The sequence below is a fragment of the Saprolegnia diclina genome (genome assembly GCF_000281045.1).
Source record: "Saprolegnia diclina VS20 unplaced genomic scaffold supercont1.1, whole genome shotgun sequence".
Classification (NCBI taxonomy): Eukaryota; Oomycota; class Saprolegniomycetes; order Saprolegniales; family Saprolegniaceae; genus Saprolegnia; species Saprolegnia diclina.
The window spans coordinates 1,014,584-1,038,630 of NW_008246068.1; the positions used below are offsets into that span (position 1 = coordinate 1,014,584).

A 24,047-nucleotide genomic window follows, 5' to 3' on the forward strand; every position below is an offset into this window, starting at 1 on the left:
AGGCAAGAAGTTAGTTGACCGCAATGCAATCACGCGATGTAGAATATTAGTTTTTGTATTCATGACCTCTCGAACGATGATTTTGGCGCCAAATACGGCGACGCGGTTGACGAACCGACACGAGTTGAAGCTGGCGAACCCGAGTCAAAACACTGTCTTCGTACACAGTGTGTCACCGCCACTCTCGAGCACCAAGTTGGAATTCCTCCTTCCAATGGTATAACAGGTCCCTTCCGGGGTGAGCTGGTAGGAACTTTTGTATTGAATGCGAAGCGTTGATTGATTAACGGTATTGCGACGACGGCGGTCTTCGCGCGCTTCTGCAATCCAAATGCAACACCATTGCGATTAGGTGCGGAAATACCTTATGTACGACATGTGCTCTTAGAAGTGCGTCGTACTTAAAATCAAGTATAATGTCCCACATGTGACAGCACTTAACGGGAACTACCAAATCGCACTTTACGGGACAGGTTTCGCGCGATGCGATTGGCCAAAATGGCTCGATATATAGCCAATGGGTTGGCCGGATTGAGACACGACACATCGAATTAATCCCCTGGGATGCTGGTACACCACGTAAACGTTCCTACCAGGATAAGAGATGTCTTTATATACCCTCCCAACCGCAGGCATCTCGCGCCCCCATCCGAGCCTCGCTACAATTCTACGTCCTCCCTACCGGTGCTCAGTTGCACGTCAGAGTGAGCGCTGTATCGCACCCGTTGGTATAGTGTGGTATCGTAAATGTCGACCAACTCGAAAAAACAGCCACAGGAAGTGTAGTACGCAGGTGATAGTCTATCTCGAAACGAGGAGTTTACGGGGCCATGCGCGGGACGAAGGCCGGGATGCCCGTGATGGCGCGGCCGAGGATGAGCGCGTGCACATCGTGCGTGCCTTCGTACGTGTTGACGGCCTCAAGGTTCATCGAGTGGCGGACGACGTGGTACTCGTCCGAGACGCCGTTGCCGCCGAGCATGTCGCGCGCCGTGCGAGCAATGTCGAGCGACTTGCCGCACGAGTTGCGCTTGACGATCGAGATGATCTCAGGCGAGACGGGGCCCGCGTCCTGGAGCCGGCCGACCTGCAGGCACGCAAAGAGACCGAGGTTGATCTCCGTGAGCATGTCCGCCAGCTTCTTCTGGATGAGCTGGTTGGCCGCGAGCGGCGCGCCAAACTGGCTGCGGTCCAGCGTGTACTGGCGGGCGATCTCATAGCACGACGTGGCCGCGCCGAGCGAGCCCCACGCAATACCGTAGCGCGCGCTGTTGAGGCACGTGAACGGACCCTTGAGGCCCTTGACGTGCGGGAGCATGTTGCCCTTGGGGATCTTGACGTCTTCCAAGAAAATCTAAGCAGCAAGATTAGATCCAAGTGAACGCGACTTGACATACCATGCCCGTGGCCGAGGCGAGGAGCGTGGCCTTGCCCTCAATGTACGGCGTCGAGATACCGGGGGTGTCCTACACCGGTCATATAAGCCTATGTGTTTATAGGCAGAGTGGACGACGTACGCGGTCGACGATGAAGCCGCGGATGTCGCCGTGGTCGTCCTTGGCCCAGACGACCATGACGTCAGCGATCGGCGAGTTGGTGATCCAGTTCTTGGCGCCGTTGAGAATGTAGTGGTCGCCGTCAAGGCGCGCGCGCGTCTCCATCGAGCTCGGGTCCGATCCGTGGTTGGGCTCCGTGAGGCCAAAGCAACCGATGAGGTCGCCGGCCGCCAGCTGCGGGAGGTACTTCTTCTTCTGCTCCTCCGAGCCAAACTTGTAGATGGGCCACATGACGAGCGACGACTGCACGCTCATGGCCGAGCGGTACGCCGAGTCAACGCGCTCGACCGCGTTGGCGATGAGGCCGTACGAGACGTAGCCGACGCCGGCGCAGTCGTAGCCCTTGATGGTTGGGCCAAGAAGACCGAGCTCACCCATTTCCTTCATGATCTTCTTATCAAACGTGCCGTCGCGGTTGGCCTTGACGATGCGGGGCATGAGCTCTTGCTGGCAGTAGGCGTTGGCCGAGTCCTAAGAGCCATGCATCAGCCGATTTCGCCATCAAGAGGAGCGTACGCGGATGAGGCGCTCCTCGTCCGTGAGGCAGCTGTCGAGGTTCAGCGGGTCCTGGTAGTTGAAGGCGCTGGCCTTGGCCGCGAACGAGCGGACCTGCTTCTTGGCGGCGAAGCTCGAGACGCGGGACAGCATGGTGTGGTGGTGGTGCTTCGGCGAACGAAAGGGAAGTGAATCTAGCTCGCCACGGCCCAACCCCAGCCTGGGTGGCGGTTGTCAACGGCAAAGTACGCCGCACTTAACACGGCAATACATATATCAAACGATTCGGCAAAGTACGGCGGCCTGTCGCGTACTTTAGAGGAGAAAACGAACTTAGGAGGTGTAGAAAGGGATGTGTCGGTTGAAGTTGGGCCGGGCTCCGCCGATACGATTCGCTAAATAATCCACAGCGTGATGGCGTGCCAGGTGGCTGGACTTGCAGTTCAAGGACATATGCTGCCGTGGAGGATGGCAAGGGACAGCCTTGGACTCGCTGCCTGCTTCGTGGGCGTCGCGCCATCGACTGCTTCGCCCGGCGTCACCTAGATCGCTCACTCTGAGATTGCACTTGTCGTCGGGCTGTAGTCACACATGTGCAAGGCGCGCAGCGAGGCCGAGGCGCGCGCGCATCACCGTCTGGTACCGCTGCAAGGAGTCCTTGGGTGTCCGTGGACCATATTCTGGATGCCAAATTGGGTCAAGGTCAATTTGGTAGTATTTGGGCACCGCGCCGCTACCGAGAGGTCATGCAGGTGCTCTTGCTGATAGCTCGTACGAGTGCATTGGGGTGGTGACGACGACACGAGCGCAGCCTGCTTGCTCACCACGCGAATACGTCTGGACTTCACGTGTGTTCTCAAGGATAGCAGTAGACGCGGCAGAGTAGCTACGCCTTGAAGGATGGGCCGTTGGCCCAAGCTACTCGCTCGACGTGAACTTTGGTATGTGTACGACGACGGGACAAAATTCGAGTGGAAATGGCGGCTGATGACAGCGCTGTGAGAAGGTGAATGTACCGAGGTGGGTACAGGACATGTACACAAACCACTGGACTGGCACCGTTGGGTGCGACTTCAGGAGCTCTCTCTTTCCTTCTCGACAGCACCGAGAGATCGTACACATTGCCAATGCAAACAGGAGAGTAGTCCCAAGCGACAAAGGTCGCCAAAGCCACCACTGTCATTGGCTCGTAGCGCGTGGGCTCGTGCAGCACCGAGCTTTGCACCGCCGTGGGGCTTGAGTGTAGTGCTTAAAGAACGACGACGGTGCTTGTTGCGCCACCTACTGGGTAGAGGGCGTAGAACTACACGGCCGCAGTTGAGAGCACTAATGCGGTACTACCACGGCCTCACGCACCTCGGCCGACTTGATACCACTCGTCGTCAAGGGCCACTCGTGTCTCTAAAGACAGCTTGACGTGGCTACTTCATGGGCGTGTTCTAGGGTACCGTGCGCCTCCATTGTAGCATCAAATTGTAGGATCTACTTCTAGTACATCATCGTCGACGCATGCTCTCGTGCACCCAGACATTTGCTATGGCGCGAAGCTACATGCATGCACTTGACACTAACGATATGATGCATTCTGCACCAAATGCACTAGATAGTTATGCCCGGCGACGTAGCTTCCTCTGGTAGTATCGTCGAACGCTGCTCGTTGGTCGTGTCGTCGTTCTCGTCGTCACCGGAGAGCCGTTTGATCTTGGGATGCTTGCCGCGCGCCGTACTTGGAAGGCTCTGGTCCTTGAGGTACATCTCGGTCCACTGCCGAATGAGCTTGCCGCGGTACCCGACGGGCTTGGTCGGGAAGAAGAGCCGCGCAATCTCCTCCGACTTGGCCATGCGCTTGACCTCGACGCCCCGAAACGAGTTGTTGACGTCGGTAAGGTACGTCAAGTAGGCCAGAATCGACATGTACCGCAGCAGGTCGTAGTGCGAGAGCTTGTTGGAGCGCGGCCCTACCGTCGACGACTCGAGGATCGTGGTCATGACCTTGAGCTGCTGGATACAGGATCGCATGTGCAGCAAGTCGTGGCACAAAGCGTCGTCGTCTTGCGCTTCGTCTGTGACGACAGGTACCAGTACATCGCTGCTTGCGGCGAACTTGGTGACCAATGACGCCTTCTCCTCCTTGTTCAAGAGGCGCGTGAGCGCTTCGACTGGCTCGCGTGGCAGGTAGCAGGAGCGCTTGGCCAGCGCGTTGGCGTCAGCCGCCTCCGGCTTGGTACGCTTTCGGTTGATCGTGGTCGAGACCACATTCGGTGCCTCCTTGCGCGGCGGAAGGCCCATCGTCCTGCGCTCGAGGGCGGCTGCCTGCATGCGCTTGATGTGTGCCATGCGCTTCGTCGGCCGACCCATTATTGCGCTCTGCCAATACCGGATACCATATCCGGACAACGACCATATTCCGCCAATCAACGAGCGGCTTCCATTTTTGGCTTCGAAATTTCGGAATGATCACAACAACATGGCGATGGGCAAAAGCCGTCGCGTCGCCATCATTGGCGCTGGCGTCTCGGGGCTTGGGCTCGCGATCCAGCTCCAGCGCTCGGGCCGGCATGACGATGTCGTGCTCTTTGAGAAGGCGAGCGACCTCGGCGGGACGTGGCGCGACAACACGTACCCCGGCGCCGAGTGCGACGTCGAGGCCGAGCTGTACACGTTTTCGTTCGAGCCCAACCCGTTGTGGTCGGCGACGTACCCGAGCCAAGCCGAGATCTTGGCGTACCTCGAGCATTGCGCGACCAAGTATGACGTCCGACGCCGTATCCGCTTCAACACGACGATCGACCACATCGTATACGACGCGACAAGTCGCACGTACCTTCTCACGACCACCGCCGGCGACAGTGAGACCTTTGACGTCGCCGTCTCGGCCGTCGGGTTGCTCCACCGACCGTTCGTGCCCGAGATCCCCGGCGCGTCGACGTTTGCTGGCGCGGCGTTTCACTCGGCCGCCTGGGACCACAGCGTCGATTTGCGCGGTAAGCGGGTTGCACTCGTCGGGTCGGCCGCCAGCGCCATCCAGATCGGGCCTGCGCTCGCACCGATCGCGTCGCAGCTGGTCCTCTTCCAGCGCAGTGCCCACTGGGTGATCCCAAAGAGCGTCCGTCGCTTTTCGTCGACCGAGATGTGGCTGGCGCGCCGCTGGTCGTGCTACCACCGCGCGCGGCGCTGGTTCTGGTACCTCCTCCGCGAGCGCATCGTGTACTTTGTGCTCTGGCGTCACTACGTGGGATGGCTCCGGGTGATCTTTGCCTGCGGCTCGCAGCTCTTCTTGCGGTGGCACGTAGGCGACCCAGCGACGCGCGCCCTGCTGACGCCGTCGTACCCGTTTGGCGGCAAGCGCGTCTTGGTCTCGGACGACTACTACCCCATGTTCAAGCGCCACAACGTGTCGATCGAGTCCAAGCCGATCGCGCGCGTCATGGCCGACGGGCTCACGACGACCGACGGCGCTGTCCACAAAGTCGATGCGATCGTCTTTGCCACCGGGTTCACGCCCACGTCGTTTCTAACGCCCATGGGCGTTCGCGGCGTCGGTGGCCAGCGCCTCCACGACGCCTGGGACGGCTACCCGCACGCGTACCTCGGCATGCAAGTGCACGGGTTTCCCAACTTTTTCATGATGTATGGGCCCAACACCAACTCGGCCCACAGCTCGATCGTGCTCATGAGCGAAGCGCAAGCCAACTACATTGTGCAGTGCTTGCGGGCGCTCGATGCGCAAAACGCGGACGTGATGGACGTGACGAGCGAGGTGAACGGAGCGTACCAGCGCGAGATGGCGCGCCGCTGCGAGACCATGATCTGGGCCGACGTCGCCGCGTCACCATACAAGGACGCGACAAGCGGCAGAATCACAACCATGTGGCCTGGCCCGATGCGCGAGTACGTCGCTCGGACGCGCAGCGTCAACGTCGGCGACTACACGTTTGGTTGACGCGCGATCACTTTTTGTTCGAGCAGTTGTATGTCAAGCCATTATTTTAGCAAGGTCATAAACTCTTGGCTTTAGCTATGAACAATAAGCTAATTGTCTATTAGATTTACTCTAGTAGCCTAGTTATACTGGTGCAGAATGGGCACAGTCGCAGGTTGTGGAGCAATGTGGTCGCAGCTTCGTCCACTTTGCACCACAATGAAGAGTGTTGGTCATTCCGAGATCTTGCCATGATGCGCATGCTCGCATGGGTGGTGCTGGGGAGCACGGCTGCAGTGGCGACCGCCTGCGCGACGTACACCGCTTGCCTCGACGACGCCCGCGCGATCGTCGCCAACATGGTTGACCATGATGCACTGATGCGATCGACGGCTAACCACGTGGCTGTAGACGGTCGAGGCCATGGCCGCGCAGATGACGCAGCTCGACATTGGCCAAGTGCTCAACAGCGACTTGACATTGAACGAAGCCCAAGTCGAAGCGTACGCGACGCTCGGCATTGGCTCGTACCTCAACTCGCCCTTTGCGGGTGGCCCAAAGGGTGCCACGTACGGCTGGAACGCCACCGAATGGCGCGCTATCCTCACTCGTATCCAGGCCATTCATAAGAAGATCGATGGCCACCCGATCCTCTTTGGCCTCGACTCGGTGCACGGCGCCAACTACGTCGCCAACGCCGTGCTCTTCCCGCACCAGATCAACGCCGGCGCTAGCTTCAACCGCCGTCTCGTCCACGAGCTTGGGTATTACACGGCGCGGGATACGGTCGCCGCGGGCATTCCGTGGATCTTTGGCCCGATCCTCGACGTGACGTCGCACAAGGCGTGGCCGCGCGTGTACGAGACCTTTGGCGAAGACCCGTATCTGGTCACGCAAATGGCCTCCCAGATCGTGCACGGTATGGATTCTCAAAAACTACATTTTCTAAAACGAGGGGTAGGGCTACAGGACAACCACACGATCGCAGCGTGCTTCAAGCACTTTATCGGGTACGCCGCAACACCATCGGGTCACGACCGCGACCCGATCACGCTCTCCGACTACGAGATTCTCAACTACTACATGCCGCCGTTCAAGGCCGCGATCGACGCGGGCGCCCTCAGTGGCATGATGAACTACGTGTCGCTCAACGGCGTGCCCATGGGCGCGAACCGCAAGATGCTCGTCGATCTGCTGCGAGGTGCTTTGGCATTCGAAGGTATGCTCGTGACGGACTGGGGCGTCATCGACGACCTCGCCGCGTTTCACCACGTCGCCGCCACCGAGGAAGAGGCCGTCCAACTCGCGCTCAACGAAACCTCGATCGACATGAGCATGGACGCGACGCACACACGCTTTATTGACCACGCGGTTGCGCTCGTCCACTCCGCGACGATCCCGAAACAGCGACTCGCGCTGGCTGCCGAGCGCATCATCGCTCTCAAATTGCACTTGAAGTTGTACGAAACGCCAGTGCCGGGGGCTGACAGCGTGCCACGTGTCGGGGATGCCGACAGCATCCAATCAGCGCTCGCCATGGCGCGCGAGTCGATCGTGCTCGTCCAGAACCGCGGCAACGTGCTCCCACTGCATTCGTCGTCGGCACCGAGTCTCTTGCTCACGGGACCGTCTCTCGACAGCATCGGGCACCTCTGCGGCGGCTGGTCGCTCGGATGGCAAGGCACTTCGGGCAATGCAATGTTTCCGCATGGTCGCTCGGTGCTCGCGGCGTTCCAAGCACGGCTTGGCAATGTCACACACGCAACGGACGTCACGACCGCACTGGCGATGACCACTGTCGCCGAGTACACTGTCGTCGTGCTGGGCGAAGGTCCGTACGCGGAAAAGCCCGGCGATATCGACGACCTCTCGCTGCCGCTCGACCAGCTTTTGTACGTGCGCTCGCTTGCAACGACGCCGACCAAGATCATTCTCGTGCTGCTCCAAGGCCGACCGCGGCTGCTCCACGATTTGCCTGCGCTCGTCCACGCCATTGTGCATGCGGGTTTGCCCTGTGAGATGGGCGGCGATGCCATTGTCGACATCCTCTTGGGCGTCATTAGCCCGAGCGGTCGGCTACCGATCACGTACCCGCGATCCCCGAGCGACGCCAACGTCGTTCACTACCACCCGCAAGACCATGGTTGTCGGGTCGGGTCTCTCTTCGGGGAATGTTTGCACCAGTGGCCGTTTGGCGCTGGTTTGAGCTACACGCGATTCCAGTACCACGGAGCGCACGCCGCTCTGGCCAAGGACGCGTTGCAGCTGACCGTGACGGTCGCCAACGTCGGGGCTACCTCGGGTGACGAGGTGGTTCTGATCTTTCTGAAAGAGGCCACGCGCCAGCGTCACGTGCCCGAGGCGAAGCGCCTTGTGTTTTTTGACAAAGTCCGTTTGGCGCCGGGCGACTCGACGACTGTACGGGCGACGCTGTCTCTACAGACGCTTGGGAGCTACTTTGGCCCTGTGGGCGAGACCCCGATCAAGTCGCCCCTCGAGGGCGTGTTTACAGTCCAGTTTACTATCGCACCTTGTGACGTTGACCCGACGCTCTGTGTGACGCTGACGACTGCAGCAAAGAAGAAGAAGTCGCTGGTCTTTGAGGGACCTGACGTGCTACTCGCGTAGGACAAGTGGTCTCAATCAACATTTGTGTTGTGGCATCGAAATCGATATCCTAATCGTTTTATTGTATGACATTGCGACCGTGCGTGGACATTGGTTGCATGGGTACTACAATGAGTGGTGTTTAGGGAATTATGACCTTGTGGTTCTTCTTTTTTGCCACATTTGGTGAATGATGAGGACAATATACTACGTGGTTTACTAACTCGATCTAGCTGTTGGTGACATCGTTGTTGGTGACGTTGTTGTTGATCGACTGTGAACAAACTGGCTCAGGCAGGATCGCAGGTTTTAGGCTCACTGTTTATTATAATACTTGGTTCCAGTATGTGATAAAATACATTGTCCTAGTGCTGTGAGTGGCCAAATCCTTTCGATTTTAAGCCAATGGAATACGAGGCGGTGGTGGCACTGCTGCACGCGAGGCCGCTTGATGCGCCAAATCGCGTCGGAAAATGATTTCGCCCCAAGTTGGCACATCAATAGAGGTCACATTGGAGAGCTTATCTCGCCATGTCTCGTCGCCGGGCGAGGCGTACAACGCGAGTTATTCCTCGAGCTATTAAATATGGTACGTGCCATATATAAACACACATAGCCACATTTTGCGTATCTTGCGGGTCGATGTTTGACAGCGTCGCTGTCAGTCTTATACCTACAAGTGCATCGACCTCGCCCGTTGCGCTGACGGGGACGCCATCGAGTCTCAATACTACGGGAGGTCTATGATGACTACTAGTATCAGGTTGCTCTGTAGTAATAACCCCAACTCAATTGAGAATTGAGAATATTCCGAGAAGATCCTCCCTTTTTACGGCGCTTGTGTGGCGTTGATACTCGTATTTCGCTTTCAAACGACACATATCAAACGTCAAAAGTCGAGATACCATTGATGCCAATCGTGTTCCAAGAGTCGACCCAAAACAATGGCGTCGTCTTACGACGACTCGGCGATCGACCGGACCGTCGCGAGGGCGTCCGAAATCGAGTTGGCAAACTTCGCGCTGTCGCTCTCGTTGCTGTCCTTGAAGCTCGTAATGTTGATCGGGATCGTCTCGTTCTGGATGAGGTACCCGAGACCGTACCCGGACGGCACGACCGCACCAAAGGTAAAGTAGCTCAAGAACGGCATCGTCACGTTGCTCGTCGAGAGCTGGTAGTGCGAGCTCTTGGCGCGGACCGGCGAGCTCAAAAAGTCGTGCGCAATACCCGCCTTGCTCGCCGTGTCGTTGAGCATCGTCAAATGGCGGTCGCAGCCCAGGCCTTGCTGCGCCTCTTTCGCCAAGCTCACGTGGCGGTCCACCGCCTTTTTCAAAAACTCCTTTTGCGACGCCATCGACGCGTCCGAAGTGACGGCCGACACGAACCGCTGCGCCTCGCTCGTCGCCGACCGGATCGTCTCGGTGCGGCCGTGGAAGAACGCGCGCGTCGAGCAGCTCTCGTACGTCGGCGCGACGTGGCCGTGCTGGCGGAAGTACGCCAACTGGTAGGCCATTTGCACGGCGCCGTCCGGGCTCATGCCCCAGTTCTTGATCGTGTTCTTGCCAAAGCCGTCAAACGACAGCAAGTGCGAGTCCGTGTTGCCAATGTCCTTGGCCGACACTTGCTCGGCCGTCGCGATCGCTTGATGGATTGTCGGCGAGAGCGACCACGCCAAAGCCTCAGCGGCCGGCGCCGCAAACGTCGTTGTCGCCGTCAGCGGCGAGAACCCCGAGTCCGACTGCCGCATGTCGTGCCACGTCTCGTGGAGCCAGCGGTTCCACGCCGTGCCGTCCGAGAACGTATGCTCAAAGTTGACAGCGAGATGACCGTCGCCGTACATGAGCACTTGGTGCTTGTCGAACCAGCGGTTGGACCCGTTGCCGTGGAGCGTCATGGCCGTGAGCTCCGAGCCCGAGTAGCTCTTTTCGTCGAGGACGAGCACGAGCAGCGCCGAGTCGATGGCCTCGATCGACGCCTTGTTGGTCGCATCGTCCGCAATAAGCGTAGCACGCACCGACGCCCACGTATCACGATCTTCGGCGGTCAAGGCGGCAATGTTGGGTGCATCCGAGACCTTGGTCTGCATGATGCGGGCGAGCTGCGCCTCGAGCGACGCCGGCGAGACGACGTCCTTCCCGCGCGCGTCGAGCACCTGCACCTTGTAGAACGCATTGTCCTTGAGAACGACAATGTGCGTCGACGTCGGGTGGAACGCCAGCGCATCGCAGCCCGTTTGCGGGATCTTGGCCGTGCCGAGCTGCTTGGCGAGCGACGACATGCACTGCTTCGGGTCTTGCTCGAGCTCGCCCGCCTTGACTTTTTGAAACCACTTGAGAAGCGACGTGACAAACTTGGACGTGCGCACGAGCGGGTCGGCCAAGACCGAGCCTGGCGCTTCGTCGACGAGGCCATAGCTACAACGTGTGCATGAGACGATTGCTGTTTGGATGCAATGAAGATGCGTACCCAGGGTTGACGTTGATCGGGTTCGGGTATCGGCCACCGAGGTACATCTTGTCCCACCACGCCTCAATGTACGAGAAGGGATAGGCGCGGCCCATGACGTTGACAAACTCTTGCTTGAACAGCTCATCCTGGAGCTGGCGACCGACCGACCGGTTGGCGCCGAGGCCAAAGTCCTCAACGAGCTTCTTGTGCTCCTTGTACTCGGCCGCCGAGACGAGCGGCTGGACCGAGCGCAGGTAGCGCTCCAGCGTCTCGTTGAGCTGGGGCACGGGCAGGCGCGGGAGGTCGTAGTCGTTGTTGTCGACCATGCGCAAGAACCAGCTCGGGTGCTTGGTCGTCGTCGAGAGGGACCGCGCCAGGCGGCGCGACGCCGGTACCATGAGCTTCATCTTGGGAATCTCGAAATGGATTGCGTCAACCACGCCACAGATCCCGATCGTCCGGATACGCCGGATACGCCAACTCAACGTGGCATGTGCCACTTCAAAGACGCGTCGACGTTCCTTTGGCTTCCTCGACATCCTCGGGACGAGAGAGCTCTGTCGAGGAGCTCGAGCGATGTATAGAAGCATCGCTGGACAAGCCAAACATGCATACATCGATATATGTGTGAGCGCGTGTACGTGTGACGCCGCCAAGGGCCGTGGTAGGCAAGATCTTCTGCACCTGGTCCAAGGCCACTGGGCCAGTGACGCTCTTGACAGAAGGAATATCCTGCCCCATCCTTCCAAGGATACTACTACATTATACTTGCCATTGGTTCAAGCCATCGCCGCAGGTCACTTCATCCGGGGCAGCCTTCGTCCCGGAGCTTGCGCCACAATACATGTGCAAATTCGTGTTGATGTATCGCGGAGTGCACTCGTGCGCTTCTCGTTGCGCCATGTTCTTGCACGCGCAGTCGACGACGTGACGCGCCGATCTCACAAACAAAATGGTGTCACGGTCCCACTCTTGCGTCATTTCGCCCTCGTGGCAGCCTCTGCGGCCGTTGTACAATGTGGCATGTGCCACGTTTAAAATACAAGCACCAGGCGTTTTCCAAAACGGTCAGCGGGGCATGGCCGACGAGCCGCGGGGCGATGGCGACGACGCTGCGAACGATAAGATCTCAGTCCGACCCGAGTACGTCTCTGCCGTCTACGGTCGTAGGCGCAGCGGCTAAGCGTGTACAACTTGTCCTTAGCTTTGTGCTCGGCGTGCGCGGGCCGATCCAGAGCAACGTCGAGTTTTGCTCGGACGCGACCTTGCTCTTTCCGACCGCACACCACCTCGGGCTCTACAACGTCGACCGCAAGACGATGGAGTTCTTCCACCCGACGCGGGGCATTCGGTCGGTCCAGAGCATGTGTCTCTCGACCAACAAGGAGCTCCTCGTCGTCTGCGAGCAGTCGGGCCAGCGCTTCGCTCGCAACAACATTAGCGACCAGCTCGGCGTGACGCCCAACCAAATCTCCATCTACAAGGTGCTCACCCGCGCGCGGCTCAAGACGCTGCCGTCGCAGTCGCACGCGCCGATTCTCTCCGTGGCCTTCTCGGCCGACAACAAGTGCCTCGTGACGCTCGAAGACGCGCCAACGTACCGCATCGCATATTGGAAGTGGGCAACCTCCAAGCTCGTGGCCCATGCGCCGTGCCCGTCGCGGGGCACACGCATCCGGATGTCGCCGTTCAACCCCAACTTCGTGACTGTCTCGGGGCCCATGGTGCTGCGCTCGTGGACACTTACGACCGCGACGGACTTGCGCATGAGCAGCCTCGTGCCGCAGATCCGCGAACAGGAGCACTTTGTCGACCACGTGTGGGTCCGGCAGTACCTAGTGACGATTTCGGAAGTCGGGACGCTCCTTATCTTTCAAGGCGCTGACGACGGCGTCGAGCTCGTGCACTCGACCAAGCTCAGCGCGCTCCAAGCTACGTTTCAAGTCGGCAAAGTCCAAACCATTAGCGCCAGCGCCAAAGGCTTCGTCCTCGGCGGCACGTCGGGTCTCTTCAGTGTGTTTGAGTTCTCGGTTGCCTCTCGCTGTATCACCAACGTTTCAATGTATCAACTTGATATTCTAGGACGACCCGAAAGACCCATTCATTCTCATTCGGTCCATGTCGGCCGGCGACTTTGCCATCGAGAGCGTTGCGATCTCGCCCAACTGCGAGATTGCAGTTGCCTACACGGACACGCAGCGGCTTGTGACCTTTGCGATGGGGTCGATCGACGTCGTTCAAGACAGTGCGACCGAGTTTCGCGACCTCATTCCCAACGTACACTCTCTACATACCAAGTACCAAAGTGATGCGCAAGCCAGGGCACGCACGCCGGCGCGATTCTGGCCGTCGACGTCTGCCTTCAAAAACCGCTGCTGGTCTCCTGCGGTGTCGACAAGTCGTTGCGGTCGTGGAACTACCACCTTGGGACGTACGAGGTCGTGGCGACGCTCACCGAAGAGCCGACGACGCTGAGCTTGCACCCTGCTGGCTTTCAGGTCGTCGTCGCTTTCAAGGAGCGCGTCCGCATCTACAATTTGATCCAAGAAGGCCTTCGGGTGCTGCGGGACTTTAGCATGAAAGCGTGCAGCGTGCTGCGCTTCGCCAACGGCGGCCATGTGTTTGCGTGCGGCGCTGGCTTGACCGTGTACATTTACTATACCTATACGGTACGTGTTGTCGTAGTGTGCAAAGTGGACACATTGTCGGTAGTGCGACCTCGCGTACACGCTCACGGGCCACATCAACACGATTCAGTGCTTGGCGTGGAGCGCCGACGACCTTTTGCTCTACTCGGCCGGCAACGACGGCACAACGTACTGCTGGAATGCGACCAACGGTACTAGGCCGTTCGACGGGGCGCGTATAGCATAGCAACTAGGGAATCGCTGCGATGACATGCAGCTCGTGGTCAAGCACTGCAAGATCACGGCCACCGTCGTCGACCACCTCAACCCAAAGCTCGTCGCTATCGCGGGCTCGGACGGCCATCTGCGCGAAGTCGTTGCCGGCGACGAGACCAAGAGCCTGGATCTGGGTGTACCGCTCACGGCCCTCGCCCTCACGAAGTCCAACCGGTTGGCTTTGGCGGTTGCATTTGAACATATACCATCGCATATGTAGATGGCTCTTTGTTGGCACACGCACGGGCTGTATCTACGTGTTTCCATGGCCCCTCGGCGCCCAGGCCGTACCCAACCAAGATCTGAGTGTGCACAGCGAGCCAATCACGACGCTCCGGCTCACGGACGACGACCGCGTCCTCGCCAGCGCGTCCCAGGACGGGTGTCTCGTGCTCTTCAAGGTCGATGAAAACATGGCCGGGCTTCCCGACGACGTGATCCACCGGCCAAAAGCGCTTGCCACCGACGCGGTCCTCGTCTCGCGCGAAGAAATCGAAGACAAGAACGAGCAGCTCACCGACATTTTGCAGAAATACGAGCAAGTCAAGAGCGACATGGACTTTTCGCTCCATAGCAAAGAGAACGAGTGGCTTGACCGCATGCGCCTCCTCAAGGACGAGTGCGAGCACTCGCTCGTTCAAGAGCGGATTCGGTACATTTTTTCAATCCCGACGTAGGACTCAGCGAATCCACTAGGTACGAGGAGCTCGAGATGCGGTACCAAAGCGCACTGCGCAAGCACAGTGAAGAATTTGCCCAGAAAGAGTCGAATCATGCCAAGTTTTCGCAGGTCCATAATTTCCTATTTTGGAGAAAAACGCAACACTACTTTCTCCATCATTAGGAACTCGAAAATCGCTACGAGCACAAATTGGCGATGGAAATTGCGCGCTACGACCGACTCTCGGAAGAGATGGAGCTCACGCGACAGCAATGCGCAGCGCTCATCGAGTCGCAGGAGAAACAGCAACGCGCGGTCTTGGACGGGGAGCGCCGCGCCGCCAACGCCCGTGCCAAAGAACAGGTCCATCGTCGTCTCCGTGGCTCGCTCAAGCAAACGCATTGGACGTAGGTCGAGCTCATCAAGCGCGTCAAGGACGACCTCTCGTACAACCACGTGAAATTCGAGGAAATTCTCAGTCAGCAAGAAGAAGACTACGAGTTTCAGCTCCAAAAGCTCAAGGCCGAGTACGAAGAGCAATTGGCGGGCGAGCGCCAAAACACAGCCATCAAAGAGACGCAAATCACGGGCAAAAACAGCAAGCTCGATTCGCTCAAAAAGAAAATCCAAGAACTCAAAGCCAACGCGTCGGCACGGGGTACATTTTGTTCAAATTTGCAAAATGGACCGAATGTCAACTGTGGGACATTAGACATCTTGCTGTCGACCGAACGCGCCAAAACCGCCAAGCTCGAAGCCGCGCTCACCAACTATGAAAAGTACTTTGACGCGCTGCAAAAGAACATTGATGAGAAAGAGAAGAACGTCCAGAGTCTAAAAGCCACCAACCATGTCCTCGAGAGCTTCCGGTTTGTGCTCGACAACCGCGTCGAAGAGCTCCAGAACGAGAAAGCGCCGATGCAAAAGCTCATTGCAGGCCTTGAAATGCACATTCACGACGTCCAAGACGAAATGGTTGACGAATTTCATCACAAGGACGTCATGGACGAGACGCTCGCAGCGCGCGACATCAAGATCAAAGCGCTGACCAACGAAGTCAACGCGCTGCGGCTTCAAACGCGCAAGAAGGAGTCGACGATCGGCGCCATGACGCGCGAGTTTGCGCGCATCGTGCTCATCTCCAACCCAAAGGAGCTCGAGCGCGCCGTCAAGGACGCCTACATCGTCTACGTCAAGGGCGAAGCGCCCAAGTCCAAAAAGTACAATGCGACCTCGTCCATCTTGAGTTCGCCGAGCAAGCCGGCACTCGCCGACGCACCCTTGCTCGCCGACGACAACAAGGAGGTCGTCCAAGAGACGTGCAAGCAGCTCACGTACATGCACCGATCGGTCGCGACGCTCAAAAATGCGCTCCAGCATGCAAAGAACGAAGCCGAGCACCACCACCGCGATGCGATCACCGAAGGCAACATTCTCCTCCAAGACATGAACCAGCTGCGCAAAAAGAACAAGACCCTCGAACTCAAGGTCAAAGAGCTCGAAAGCGCCCTGTATTTGGCCGAGACGGCCAAGAAGAAGCGCGCCGTGCAGTCGTCGCCTGCGGCCAAACTCTCCCCGCTCTTGCGCAAGGCGTCGTCGTCAACAGCGTTGGCGTCGCCCGGTCGGCTCGTCGTCGGCAGTGTTTTGCCGTTCACGGCGATCGAACGCGAGCGCGACCTGCACAAGGTGGCGTCCATGCCGGCCGTGCACGAGTACCAAACCAAGATCGACAAGCAGACCCGCGAGATCCAGCGCCTCAAGACCCAAGTCCAGCTCCTTCTGGAACAGGAAGCGAGCAAGCGTACACTGGATACTTGGATCGATGGTAGATTGATCGAACGATGTAGAGGACGCGGATCCGGCACGGGGGGTGGGTAGCCTCTTGCTGCCGACGTACCCCCAGCCCCCGTCGCTCGCGGCGAGCCCGACTGCCGCGCAGACAATTCACAGTATCTCGCGCAAAACCGACTCGACGTTCAGCTACTTGGCCATGCAGCCATTGCCCAACAACGATGAAGACGACGATCCTTATGGCGACCATGCAGAGGCCCCCAGTCCATTTAAAACCCTCTCAATGTAGTCCTTGTGCGTCTGGTTCGATGGGACGCACTAACGGGCTCGTACAACAATGCTTCGCAAAGGGCAGTGACATCTTGTCGACGAGCTCGTATCACTTTGTCCAGCGACCGCTGGTGCGTCTCCATGCCACTCCTTGCGCTCGCCTTGCGTACACATCGGTGACTCCGTGCAGAGACGGGCAGAGCCACAACATCATATTACATCGGCTTACAAGGACGTATGGTAGCGCAAGACGGACGCGACGTGGGACTGGGCCGACACTTGCACGGTTGTTGTCGGCGTATACGTGCCATGAACGCCGGCTGTGAAGCGGACGCAGTGTCCTTTGGCGCAGTCGGCCGCCTCGGAGACCAGCAGCGTGTAGGCGCCGGGCGACACGTGCTTTTCGAGGCTCTGGCCCATCTCGTTGGTGTAGATGCCCCAGTCTTTTGCCCGGAGCTCTGCGCGCACGATCTTGGCGCTGCCGGCCGCGATACTCAGCTTCTCAAAGAACACGAGCCGCTTGGCCTCGGGCACATTGCCGCGGCGGGCTTCCTGGCGCAGAAACAGAAGGACAACATGGTCGCCGTCGCGGTCGCCAACGTTTTGGACGGCCAGTGTGACGGTCACCGCGTGGTTCTCGCCGAGCACCACGGATACGTCGCTGTAGGCAAAGCGCGTGTAGCTGAGCCCCGTCCCAAACGCCCACTCGGGCGAACAGTCGCCAAAGACGCCGTTGGTGTTGCAGCCCGCGTTGCGCCGGTGGTAGTACGAGACCGCTGCGTCCAAAGGCGTCTTGGGGTATGTGTACGGAAGGCGTCCACTGGGGTTCGCCGCCCCAAGCAGCACGCTTGCGATCGCTGCGCCGCCCATTTCACCCGGTAGCATTGCATGTACGACGGCCGACGCGAGGTCGGACAGCCCGCGCAGGAGCCGCGGCCGGCCTTCCACAAGCACTAGAATGAGCTTGGTTTTGGTCGCAGCGAGCGCGCGCACATATGCAAGTTGGCCATCGGGAAGGGCGAGATCCCGAATATCGCCGGGCTTTTCCGCGTACGGGCCTTCGCCGAGCACGACGACAGTATACGTCGCTTGGCTTGCGAGAAGCGTTGCTTTCGCCAGGTCCTCGGGTGTGTATGTGCCAGCGTCGTCGACACCAGCCATGGATGTCAGCGTGCAGTTCGGACAAGTCGTCTGTACGGCCGACAGCACCGACTGGCCGTGCGGAAACATCGTGTTGCCACCGTTGCCTTGCCATGCAAGCGACCAGCCGCCGCAGAGATGCCCGATGCTGTCGACGGCCGGACCGGTGAGGAAAATCGTCGCGTTCGGCGCCAATGGCAGCGTCGCATTGGTGTTTTTGAGGAGCACGAGGGACTCGGTGGCCATCGCAAGCGCTGCGGCTTGGCTGCTGGCGTCGCCGACCAGTGGGACGTTGGCCGCGCCGGGCAATGGCTCGTCGTACAGATGGAGCTGCAGCTTGAGCGTGACGATGCGCGTCGCGGCCTCGCGGAGGCGAGCGAGTGGTACGAGCCCGCGCTCGTACAGCGCTGTCGTGTACTTGATAAAGTCAATGTTGGTGGCCACCATGCTCATGTCGATCGAGGTTTCGGTGAGCGCGAGTTCGACGGCGTCTTGAAGCGACGAAGCGACGCCGTGAAAGAGGAAGAGGTCGTCGATGACGCCCCAGTCCGTCACGAGCATACCTTCGAATGCCAAAGCACCTCGCAGTAGATCGACGAGCATCTTGCGGTTCGCGCCCATGGGCACGCCGTTGAGCGACACGTAGTTCATCATGCCACTGAGGGCGCCCGCGTCGATCGCGGCCTTGAACGGCGGCATGTAGTAATTGAGAATCTCATAGTCGGAGAGCGTGATCGGGTCGCGGTCGTGACCCGATGGTGTTGCGGCGTACCCGATAAAGTGCTTGAAGCACGCTGCGATCGTGTGGTTGTCCTGTAGCCCTACCCCTCGTTTTAGAAAATGTAGTTTTTGAGAATCCATACCGTGCACGATCTGGGAGGCCATTTGCGTGACCAGATACGGGTCTTCGCCAAAGGTCTCGTACACGCGCGGCCACGCCTTGTGCGACGTCACGTCGAGGATCGGGCCAAAGATCCACGGAATGCCCGCGGCGACCGTATCCCGCGCCGTGTAATACCCAAGCTCGTGGACGAGACGGCGGTTGAAGCTCGCGCCAGCGTTGATCTGGTGCGGGAAGAGCACGGCGTTGGCGACGTAGTTGGCGCCGTGCACCGAGTCGAGGCCAAAGAGGATCGGGTGGCCATCGATCTTCTTATGAATGGCCTGGATACGACTGAGGATAGCGCGCCATTCGGTGGCGTTCCAGCCGTACGTGGCACCCTTTGGGCCACCCGCAAAGGGCGAGTTGAGGTACGAGCCAATGCCGAGCGTCGCGTACGCTTCGACTTGGGCTTCGTTCAATGTCAAGTCGCTGTTGAGCACTTGGTTGATGCTGAGCTGCGTCATTTGCCCAATGAGCTGCGCGACGCTCTACGACATCGTTAGCTTTCGAGGTTGCACATACGAGGCGTACCATGTTGGCAACAATTCGAGCGGCGCGGTCGGGCGCGTCGTCGCTGAAGGCGGCCAACGGCAGTAGGAGCCACGGTAGAAGACGCATGATTCGAAAATGCAATCGAAAACCTTCGACGACAATCAGCATTCCAACCCACAAACGTGGGACAGTCAATTTTTGGGTCGAGCAGTGTGGACAGAGTCCCACCGCTGCTCCAACGTGTACGTTTTCTGCAGCAAACCAGCTAATACGTGCGGCACAAGCCCAGGGACACGAGCGCTAAAAAATTCACTGTTGATCGCGAGACGGTGCCTTGGAGAAGCGCAACCCGGCGCCAGAGCTGCCGACTAGAACAGTGTAGAACGAAGTAGCTCAAGACCATAAATTTGGATGACCTTGAGGTGCTACTCATCGTCGTTCGTTGCACGGGCAGATGGGTGGCAACCTGCCTTCAATGCTTTTTTGTCCCATTTACGTTTTTATATTAGACCGCCAGACTGAGGATCGAGTTCCTAATAAGTAGCCTGCTCTACAGAGTACATTTTGCTCGTTGTCGCTGACGTCGCATGCGGCACGCAGGAAGGAGAATGCTCGATGCCCTCTTCTTGATACGAACTTGAAACAAAGTCAACATTACACAGTGCGAATGGAGGAAGCGAATTTGGGACGCGTACCAAGTGGCACGGGGTTCGATCCCTGTGATCGCTTTCGAAGGACACCAAACGATATTCTAGTGTCGTTGTTGCTAGGTTTTATACGTTGCCGCAAAGTGCGCAAGGAGGGTGTCGCCCTTGAACTGGACGTCCGGGAGCGCTTGAAAGGAAGCGATAAAGGCTGCAATGTCCGCAATGACCTTGGCTTTGCCGGCGGCCGTGCGCGGCGCGACGGCCTTGAAACACTCGGGCATCTTGTGCGTAAACATATCAAAGACGCGCGAGAAGACCACTTGCAGCTGGAGCGTTGGCAGCACGGGGCTGAGCACTTGGTAGAGTTTCACCGTGTTGGCGGCAATGCTCCGCAGCGGTGCGCTCGGCACTGCGATCGTGTCGTAGTCGACGTCGGTCGCGACCGCTTCCAGCGCCTTCTTCATGATCTGGTCTTCGACAATACTGAGAAATTTGCCGAAAATCTTGTGGTTGTGCTCGACATAGTCGTGCGTGACCTTGTCGAGTTCATCGAGCAGCAATTTTTGGCGCTGCGTCAAATGGAGGGCGAGCTGGCACTTGATGTGCGGAATGAACGCGACAATGACCTCGAGCGACTGCGACGCCAGCCCTAACCCGCCACGTTACATGTCACAGCTCATCGGAGAGTCCACGGTGGCTACCGAGGTGCTTGGCCGAAATACTCTTGAGGTGAGCGACTTGCATGGCGCCGGCGCCCAGCACGAGCTGCGTCGTCCGCGAGTTGAAGAGCTATCGCGCCGCGTCAGTACATAAGACAACATACAAGATTCTACCCGAAGCATCTCGATCGAGCGCTGCACAATGTCGGTCGCCACGACGGGAAAGTTGGCCGCCAAGCTCACATAGTTCATGAGGATTTCGAGCGTCAAAAGCACCGACCAGACGACGCGGAACGACAGCGTCGACGAGAGCGTGAGCTGCTTGAGCGGCGGCGCGGTCTCGGCCGCAACCACGTGGTCGTGCGACAAGACGAGCGAGACGCCTTTGCCTTGGGCAAAATGGAGCAAACTGGCGTGGCGCGACGCCGAGATCTCGGCGTTCTTCCACAGTTCGTGGTTGAGCGTCGACACGAGTTTGTTGATCTGGCTCTGGTGGTACTTTTCCAAAAACAATTTCACTTGGTTGAAGAGCGCGCCGCGCAGCGTGTAGTCGGTTTTGCCCGTCGATTTTTCAAGGTTGACGACAAAGCTCATGGTTGCATCGTAGAGCGACCGCAATTGCGGCATCGTATACGTCGCCTACACCCCATTTTTATAACAAGACGAAAGACATTGCGTCATGGACCTGGACTTCCTTCCGGACCGCAAAGAGGTTGCTCACACTGCGCTGTGAGAATTCGCACGTTTTTCGAATCGCATCTTCGACTTCGCGCACGATTTTTGCCGCCTTTTTGGTCTCTTGCCACTCGGCGAGCTTGTCGGCGGCTTCGGGCGCCGCGTCCGGTGACCACTCGTCGTTCACTGGCGTCGTCGTCTGACTGCTGTCTGTGTCGGCCTCGTCGCGGGGCGTGCTGACGTCGACGCAAAACGTTGTCGCGAGCATGGTCTGCACCGACATAGCGCGCTGCAGCACGATCAAGAGGTGCTCAAAGATCATTTCGACGCACAAGAGAAACTCCTCGGACGTCAACGCGCGCAGCTGGACCGTCACGTTGGCATCGTCCCCGGGCGTGGTCGTCGACGACGATTCGATCGTTTCACTCACGACGGTCTTGACGACGATCTTGATCTCGTCCGTGAGCTGGCTGCGATACTTGTTCATGGTCTCCGGAATGGCTTCGAGGCGGAAGAGCGCGTCCATGAGCCCTTTCATTTCATCGCGCGTCTGCTCTTGCTTGAGTGCGAGACTCTGTGCCAAGACGGGATTGCTCGCTGCGCTCGCCGCGTCGTACGACGGATCAAAGACCCAATCGCTTCCGGTGACCATTGCCAAGAAGCGCGCACTCATTTGGCTTCGAATGAACGACCGGTACGTCTGTAGCTTCTCGCCGAGCGACCGCACGCTGTGAATGCCCGCGAGCTGGCTCGTCGTACGCAGCGCCGTGTCGATCGCATCCAGCGCACCAGTGTAGTCGTGGCCGTGCACGAGCGCCTCGACGCTGCTCTCTGTGTGCTTCATCTCTTCAATCTGCAGTACAATCTCTTGGAGCTCGGCGAGCCGCTTCTGGCGCCGATGCAGCTGCAGAATCGCCAGCGACTTGTCGGCCATCGAATTGCGTAGCCGCTCCATCGTGGCCCTACAGCAAAGACACGTCATTCACGTCGTGATGACGAGAGCACGGAGCGAGACCGCAGGTGTTTGACTTGGTCGCAGGCTTGGGTCACGCGCTTCTTCATTTCGTTTTGCGAATTTGAGGCCTCGAAAAAGCGATCCGAGCGCGACGACACTTGACGGAGCAAGCTCACTTCGACCCGGTCCAGATACCCCGAGAGCTATCCAATCGATCCTCGTGGATGGATACGTTGGTATTCTTGGATACCTTGTCTTGGGTGTCTTGGATCGATGCGCCTTGCAGCACTTGGTGGAACGTCTGCGGGTCCGTAAAGTCGTATTCGGGCTTGAAGTACATGCTCGGAACTTCCTGAAAGCACTTTTGCACGTCCTCTAAGTATCAATGTGTCAACTCTCAACGTATCCAGTGACAACCCTACCGTCGGCGGCCGCGACCGACGGCACGTTGGCCGACGCCAGTTGCTCGCGCACCGGTCGCTCGTGGTTTTTGGTGTACATGGCGCTTGCCTCGCCGAGACTCTTCATGAACGGGTCAAAGTCCCGGCGACTAATGACCGGCGCGTTCAGCATCGACGTGATCGTGAGCTCCGTCTCGCCGGGCAGCGTGAACGCATCGAGAAACGCGTCGCCCCAGTTGCCGCCCCGCGGATTGCTCAGCACCGAGTGCAGATTGTGCCCACACACGGTGAGGTACTCGCGTGCTTCCTCGGACGCCACGTGCTCGTCGTCGTCCATCGACGGGTCGTAGAAGCCGCTAATGTCGGCCTTGCGCTGCGCAAAGAGCGTCGGAAAGTCCGTCGGCATCATCATGCTCAGGCCCGTCTCGGCCGCCGACGTGAGCGAGCCCGCGGCAGAGCCTGCCGCGGACGTCAGCGTGCCAAGGCCCTTGCCGACCGGCGCCATGGCCGACCCGGCCGCCGACGTGAGCGTCCCGAGGCCTTTTCCGACGGGCGTCATGACGGACGAGGGCATCGATGTCAGTGCAGACGTGACCTTGGAGACTGACGACGGCGTCGACGGGAGCATCGAGGTTGCAAACGACGTGGCACTCGACATCATCGACATCATCGAGGGCGACTTGACCGCGTTCGGGCGGCTAAAGCTGCCTTGGCTCGGCAGCTTGGACGCGCTGCCATTTGACGCGCTGCTGTTGGAGCCCATCGGGCGATCGGCGTTGGTCGTCGTTTGTGGCCGCGGCGGTAGCCTCTCGGCCGACGATGTCGCTGAGCTTCCGCGCGGGGACATCATGGACATGGCGCCGCTCATCGCATTCGCAAACGGGTTGAGCGATGGCCGTGCGGCGTCGCTCTCGAGCGGCGGGGGCAGTGACGTTGGTGGCTCCTTGCGACTGCCGTCGCTCGTGGTCGCGAACGGGTTGCCGGCCGCCTTCTCCGGCTGCGGCTCGGAGGGCGTCGGCGACGTGGGCGGCGACAGCGGCTTGCTCTTGGCGCCTGGCAGGAAGCCCGAGAAGAAGCCCGCGGACGAGCTCTTCTTCCTCATCATGGCCGTGGATGTTTCACCAGAAACGACCGACGTCCGGATAACACGGCGCGCCGACGTTTTTCACGCGCCACGTGGCGTTCCCCACACGTGCGAAATGGTGAATTACACATGCGTGATACACACGTGGGAAACCCACCGATTCCCACGTGAGAAACGCACCCTGGGACTGTCGCAGGTACCCGACCCCTAAGAGCACGCGTCCACCGGCCGATAACGCAGGTCGCCTGTCGATGGATAATATTCGTACGCGTACTATAGAACCAATCTCGACTACTAGTCTAATCGAGTACTATAAACTGCCAATTTGGCTTGGAGACAGCTTTGATTCCCAAGTGCTTCAAGGTTTCGAGATGCCAAAAAAGAGCGTCTGATACGACGAGCAGCTGAGCGCAAGAGAGGTGGACACGTCGTTCTCTTGTCCACTGCTACGCCCGGTC

General features: G+C 58.8%; 8 protein-coding genes across 8 annotated transcripts; 3 read left to right on the plus strand and 5 right to left on the minus strand.

Annotated features, from left to right (window-relative positions):
- Positions 1-723: 723 nt before the first annotated feature.
- Positions 724-3,034, minus strand: SDRG_00324 (glutaryl-CoA dehydrogenase, mitochondrial). The gene is made up of 5 exons (XM_008605796.1): positions 2,643-3,034; positions 2,073-2,593; positions 1,518-2,027; positions 1,398-1,466; positions 724-1,354 (listed from the first exon to the last, which is right to left on the minus strand). Exons 2-5 carry the CDS (start codon positions 2,202-2,204, stop codon positions 821-823), a joined length of 1,245 nt encoding a protein of 414 aa, XP_008604018.1. The 5' UTR covers positions 2,205-2,593; positions 2,643-3,034; the 3' UTR covers positions 724-820.
- A 539-nt stretch (positions 3,035-3,573) lies between these two features.
- On the minus strand, positions 3,574-4,417 carry SDRG_00325 (hypothetical protein). The gene has a single exon (XM_008605797.1). It carries the CDS (start codon positions 4,407-4,409, stop codon positions 3,651-3,653), a length of 759 nt encoding a protein of 252 aa, XP_008604019.1. The 5' UTR covers positions 4,410-4,417; the 3' UTR covers positions 3,574-3,650.
- Positions 4,418-4,504: 87 nt separating this feature from the next.
- Positions 4,505-6,108, plus strand: SDRG_00326 (hypothetical protein). The gene has a single exon (XM_008605798.1). It carries the CDS (start codon positions 4,519-4,521, stop codon positions 5,992-5,994), a length of 1,476 nt encoding a protein of 491 aa, XP_008604020.1. The 5' UTR covers positions 4,505-4,518; the 3' UTR covers positions 5,995-6,108.
- Positions 6,109-6,166: 58 nt separating this feature from the next.
- Positions 6,167-8,706, plus strand: SDRG_00327 (hypothetical protein). The gene is made up of 3 exons (XM_008605799.1): positions 6,167-6,335; positions 6,385-6,892; positions 6,935-8,706. Exons 1-3 carry the CDS (start codon positions 6,225-6,227, stop codon positions 8,599-8,601), a joined length of 2,286 nt encoding a protein of 761 aa, XP_008604021.1. The 5' UTR covers positions 6,167-6,224; the 3' UTR covers positions 8,602-8,706.
- A 574-nt stretch (positions 8,707-9,280) lies between these two features.
- On the minus strand, positions 9,281-11,451 carry SDRG_00328 (hypothetical protein). Its single transcript, XM_008605800.1, has 2 exons — positions 11,047-11,451; positions 9,281-10,994 (listed from the first exon to the last, which is right to left on the minus strand). Exons 1-2 carry the CDS (start codon positions 11,433-11,435, stop codon positions 9,536-9,538), a joined length of 1,848 nt encoding a protein of 615 aa, XP_008604022.1. The 5' UTR covers positions 11,436-11,451; the 3' UTR covers positions 9,281-9,535.
- A 606-nt stretch (positions 11,452-12,057) lies between these two features.
- On the plus strand, positions 12,058-16,689 carry SDRG_00329 (hypothetical protein). Its single transcript, XM_008605801.1, has 12 exons — positions 12,058-12,171; positions 12,233-13,058; positions 13,111-13,305; positions 13,350-13,697; positions 13,741-13,867; positions 13,910-14,105; positions 14,152-14,583; positions 14,628-14,721; positions 14,776-14,955; positions 15,004-15,250; positions 15,305-16,393; positions 16,440-16,689. Exons 1-12 carry the CDS (start codon positions 12,107-12,109, stop codon positions 16,670-16,672), a joined length of 4,032 nt encoding a protein of 1,343 aa, XP_008604023.1. The 5' UTR covers positions 12,058-12,106; the 3' UTR covers positions 16,673-16,689.
- Positions 16,690-16,745: 56 nt separating this feature from the next.
- SDRG_00330 (hypothetical protein) lies at positions 16,746-19,294 on the minus strand (the record flags this gene model as incomplete). Its single annotated transcript, XM_008605802.1, has 3 exons — positions 16,746-18,614; positions 18,657-19,164; positions 19,208-19,294. 3 exons carry the CDS (start codon positions 19,292-19,294, stop codon positions 16,879-16,881), a joined length of 2,331 nt encoding a protein of 776 aa, XP_008604024.1. The 3' UTR covers positions 16,746-16,878.
- Positions 19,295-19,702: 408 nt separating this feature from the next.
- SDRG_00331 (hypothetical protein) lies at positions 19,703-23,641 on the minus strand. The gene is made up of 7 exons (XM_008605803.1): positions 22,527-23,641; positions 22,355-22,479; positions 22,165-22,307; positions 21,160-22,111; positions 20,649-21,113; positions 20,517-20,604; positions 19,703-20,464 (listed from the first exon to the last, which is right to left on the minus strand). The coding sequence occupies exons 1-7, from the start codon at positions 23,608-23,610 to the stop codon at positions 19,935-19,937; spliced, it is 3,387 nt and encodes a 1,128-aa protein (XP_008604025.1). The 5' UTR covers positions 23,611-23,641; the 3' UTR covers positions 19,703-19,934.
- Positions 23,642-24,047: the final 406 nt, after the last annotated feature.

Excerpts from the sequence above, each read along its gene's own strand:
- SDRG_00324 (XM_008605796.1), bottom strand. The coding sequence starts at position 2,204 with ATGCTGTCCCGCGTCTCGAGCTTCGCCGCCAAGAAGCAGGTCCGCTCG. Across the intron at positions 2,028-2,072 it reads ACGAGGAGCGCCTCATCCGC|GACTCGGCCAACGCCTACTG; the intron begins GTACGCTCCTCT and ends CATGGCTCTTAG. Across the intron at positions 1,467-1,517 it reads GCGGCTTCATCGTCGACCGC|GACACCCCCGGTATCTCGAC; the intron begins GTACGTCGTCCA and ends TGACCGGTGTAG.
- SDRG_00325 (XM_008605797.1), bottom strand. The coding sequence starts at position 4,409 with ATGGGTCGGCCGACGAAGCGCATGGCACACATCAAGCGCATGCAGGCA.
- SDRG_00326 (XM_008605798.1), top strand. The coding sequence starts at position 4,519 with ATGGCGATGGGCAAAAGCCGTCGCGTCGCCATCATTGGCGCTGGCGTC.
- SDRG_00327 (XM_008605799.1), top strand. The coding sequence starts at position 6,225 with ATGATGCGCATGCTCGCATGGGTGGTGCTGGGGAGCACGGCTGCAGTG. Across the intron at positions 6,336-6,384 it reads GCGCGATCGTCGCCAACATG|ACGGTCGAGGCCATGGCCGC; the intron begins GTTGACCATGAT and ends ACGTGGCTGTAG. Across the intron at positions 6,893-6,934 it reads GGCCTCCCAGATCGTGCACG|GGCTACAGGACAACCACACG; the intron begins GTATGGATTCTC and ends AACGAGGGGTAG.
- SDRG_00328 (XM_008605800.1), bottom strand. The coding sequence starts at position 11,435 with ATGAAGCTCATGGTACCGGCGTCGCGCCGCCTGGCGCGGTCCCTCTCG. Across the intron at positions 10,995-11,046 it reads CCGATCAACGTCAACCCTGG|CTATGGCCTCGTCGACGAAG; the intron begins GTACGCATCTTC and ends CACACGTTGTAG.
- SDRG_00329 (XM_008605801.1), top strand. The coding sequence starts at position 12,107 with ATGGCCGACGAGCCGCGGGGCGATGGCGACGACGCTGCGAACGATAAG. Across the intron at positions 14,584-14,627 it reads CTCGTTCAAGAGCGGATTCG|GTACGAGGAGCTCGAGATGC; the intron begins GTACATTTTTTC and ends CGAATCCACTAG. Across the intron at positions 14,956-15,003 it reads ACGCCCGTGCCAAAGAACAG|GTCGAGCTCATCAAGCGCGT; the intron begins GTCCATCGTCGT and ends CATTGGACGTAG.
- SDRG_00331 (XM_008605803.1), bottom strand. The coding sequence starts at position 23,610 with ATGATGAGGAAGAAGAGCTCGTCCGCGGGCTTCTTCTCGGGCTTCCTG. Across the intron at positions 22,480-22,526 it reads GTCGGTCGCGGCCGCCGACG|AGGACGTGCAAAAGTGCTTT; the intron begins GTAGGGTTGTCA and ends ATTGATACTTAG. Across the intron at positions 20,605-20,648 it reads GCTCGATCGAGATGCTTCGG|CTCTTCAACTCGCGGACGAC; the intron begins GTAGAATCTTGT and ends GCGGCGCGATAG.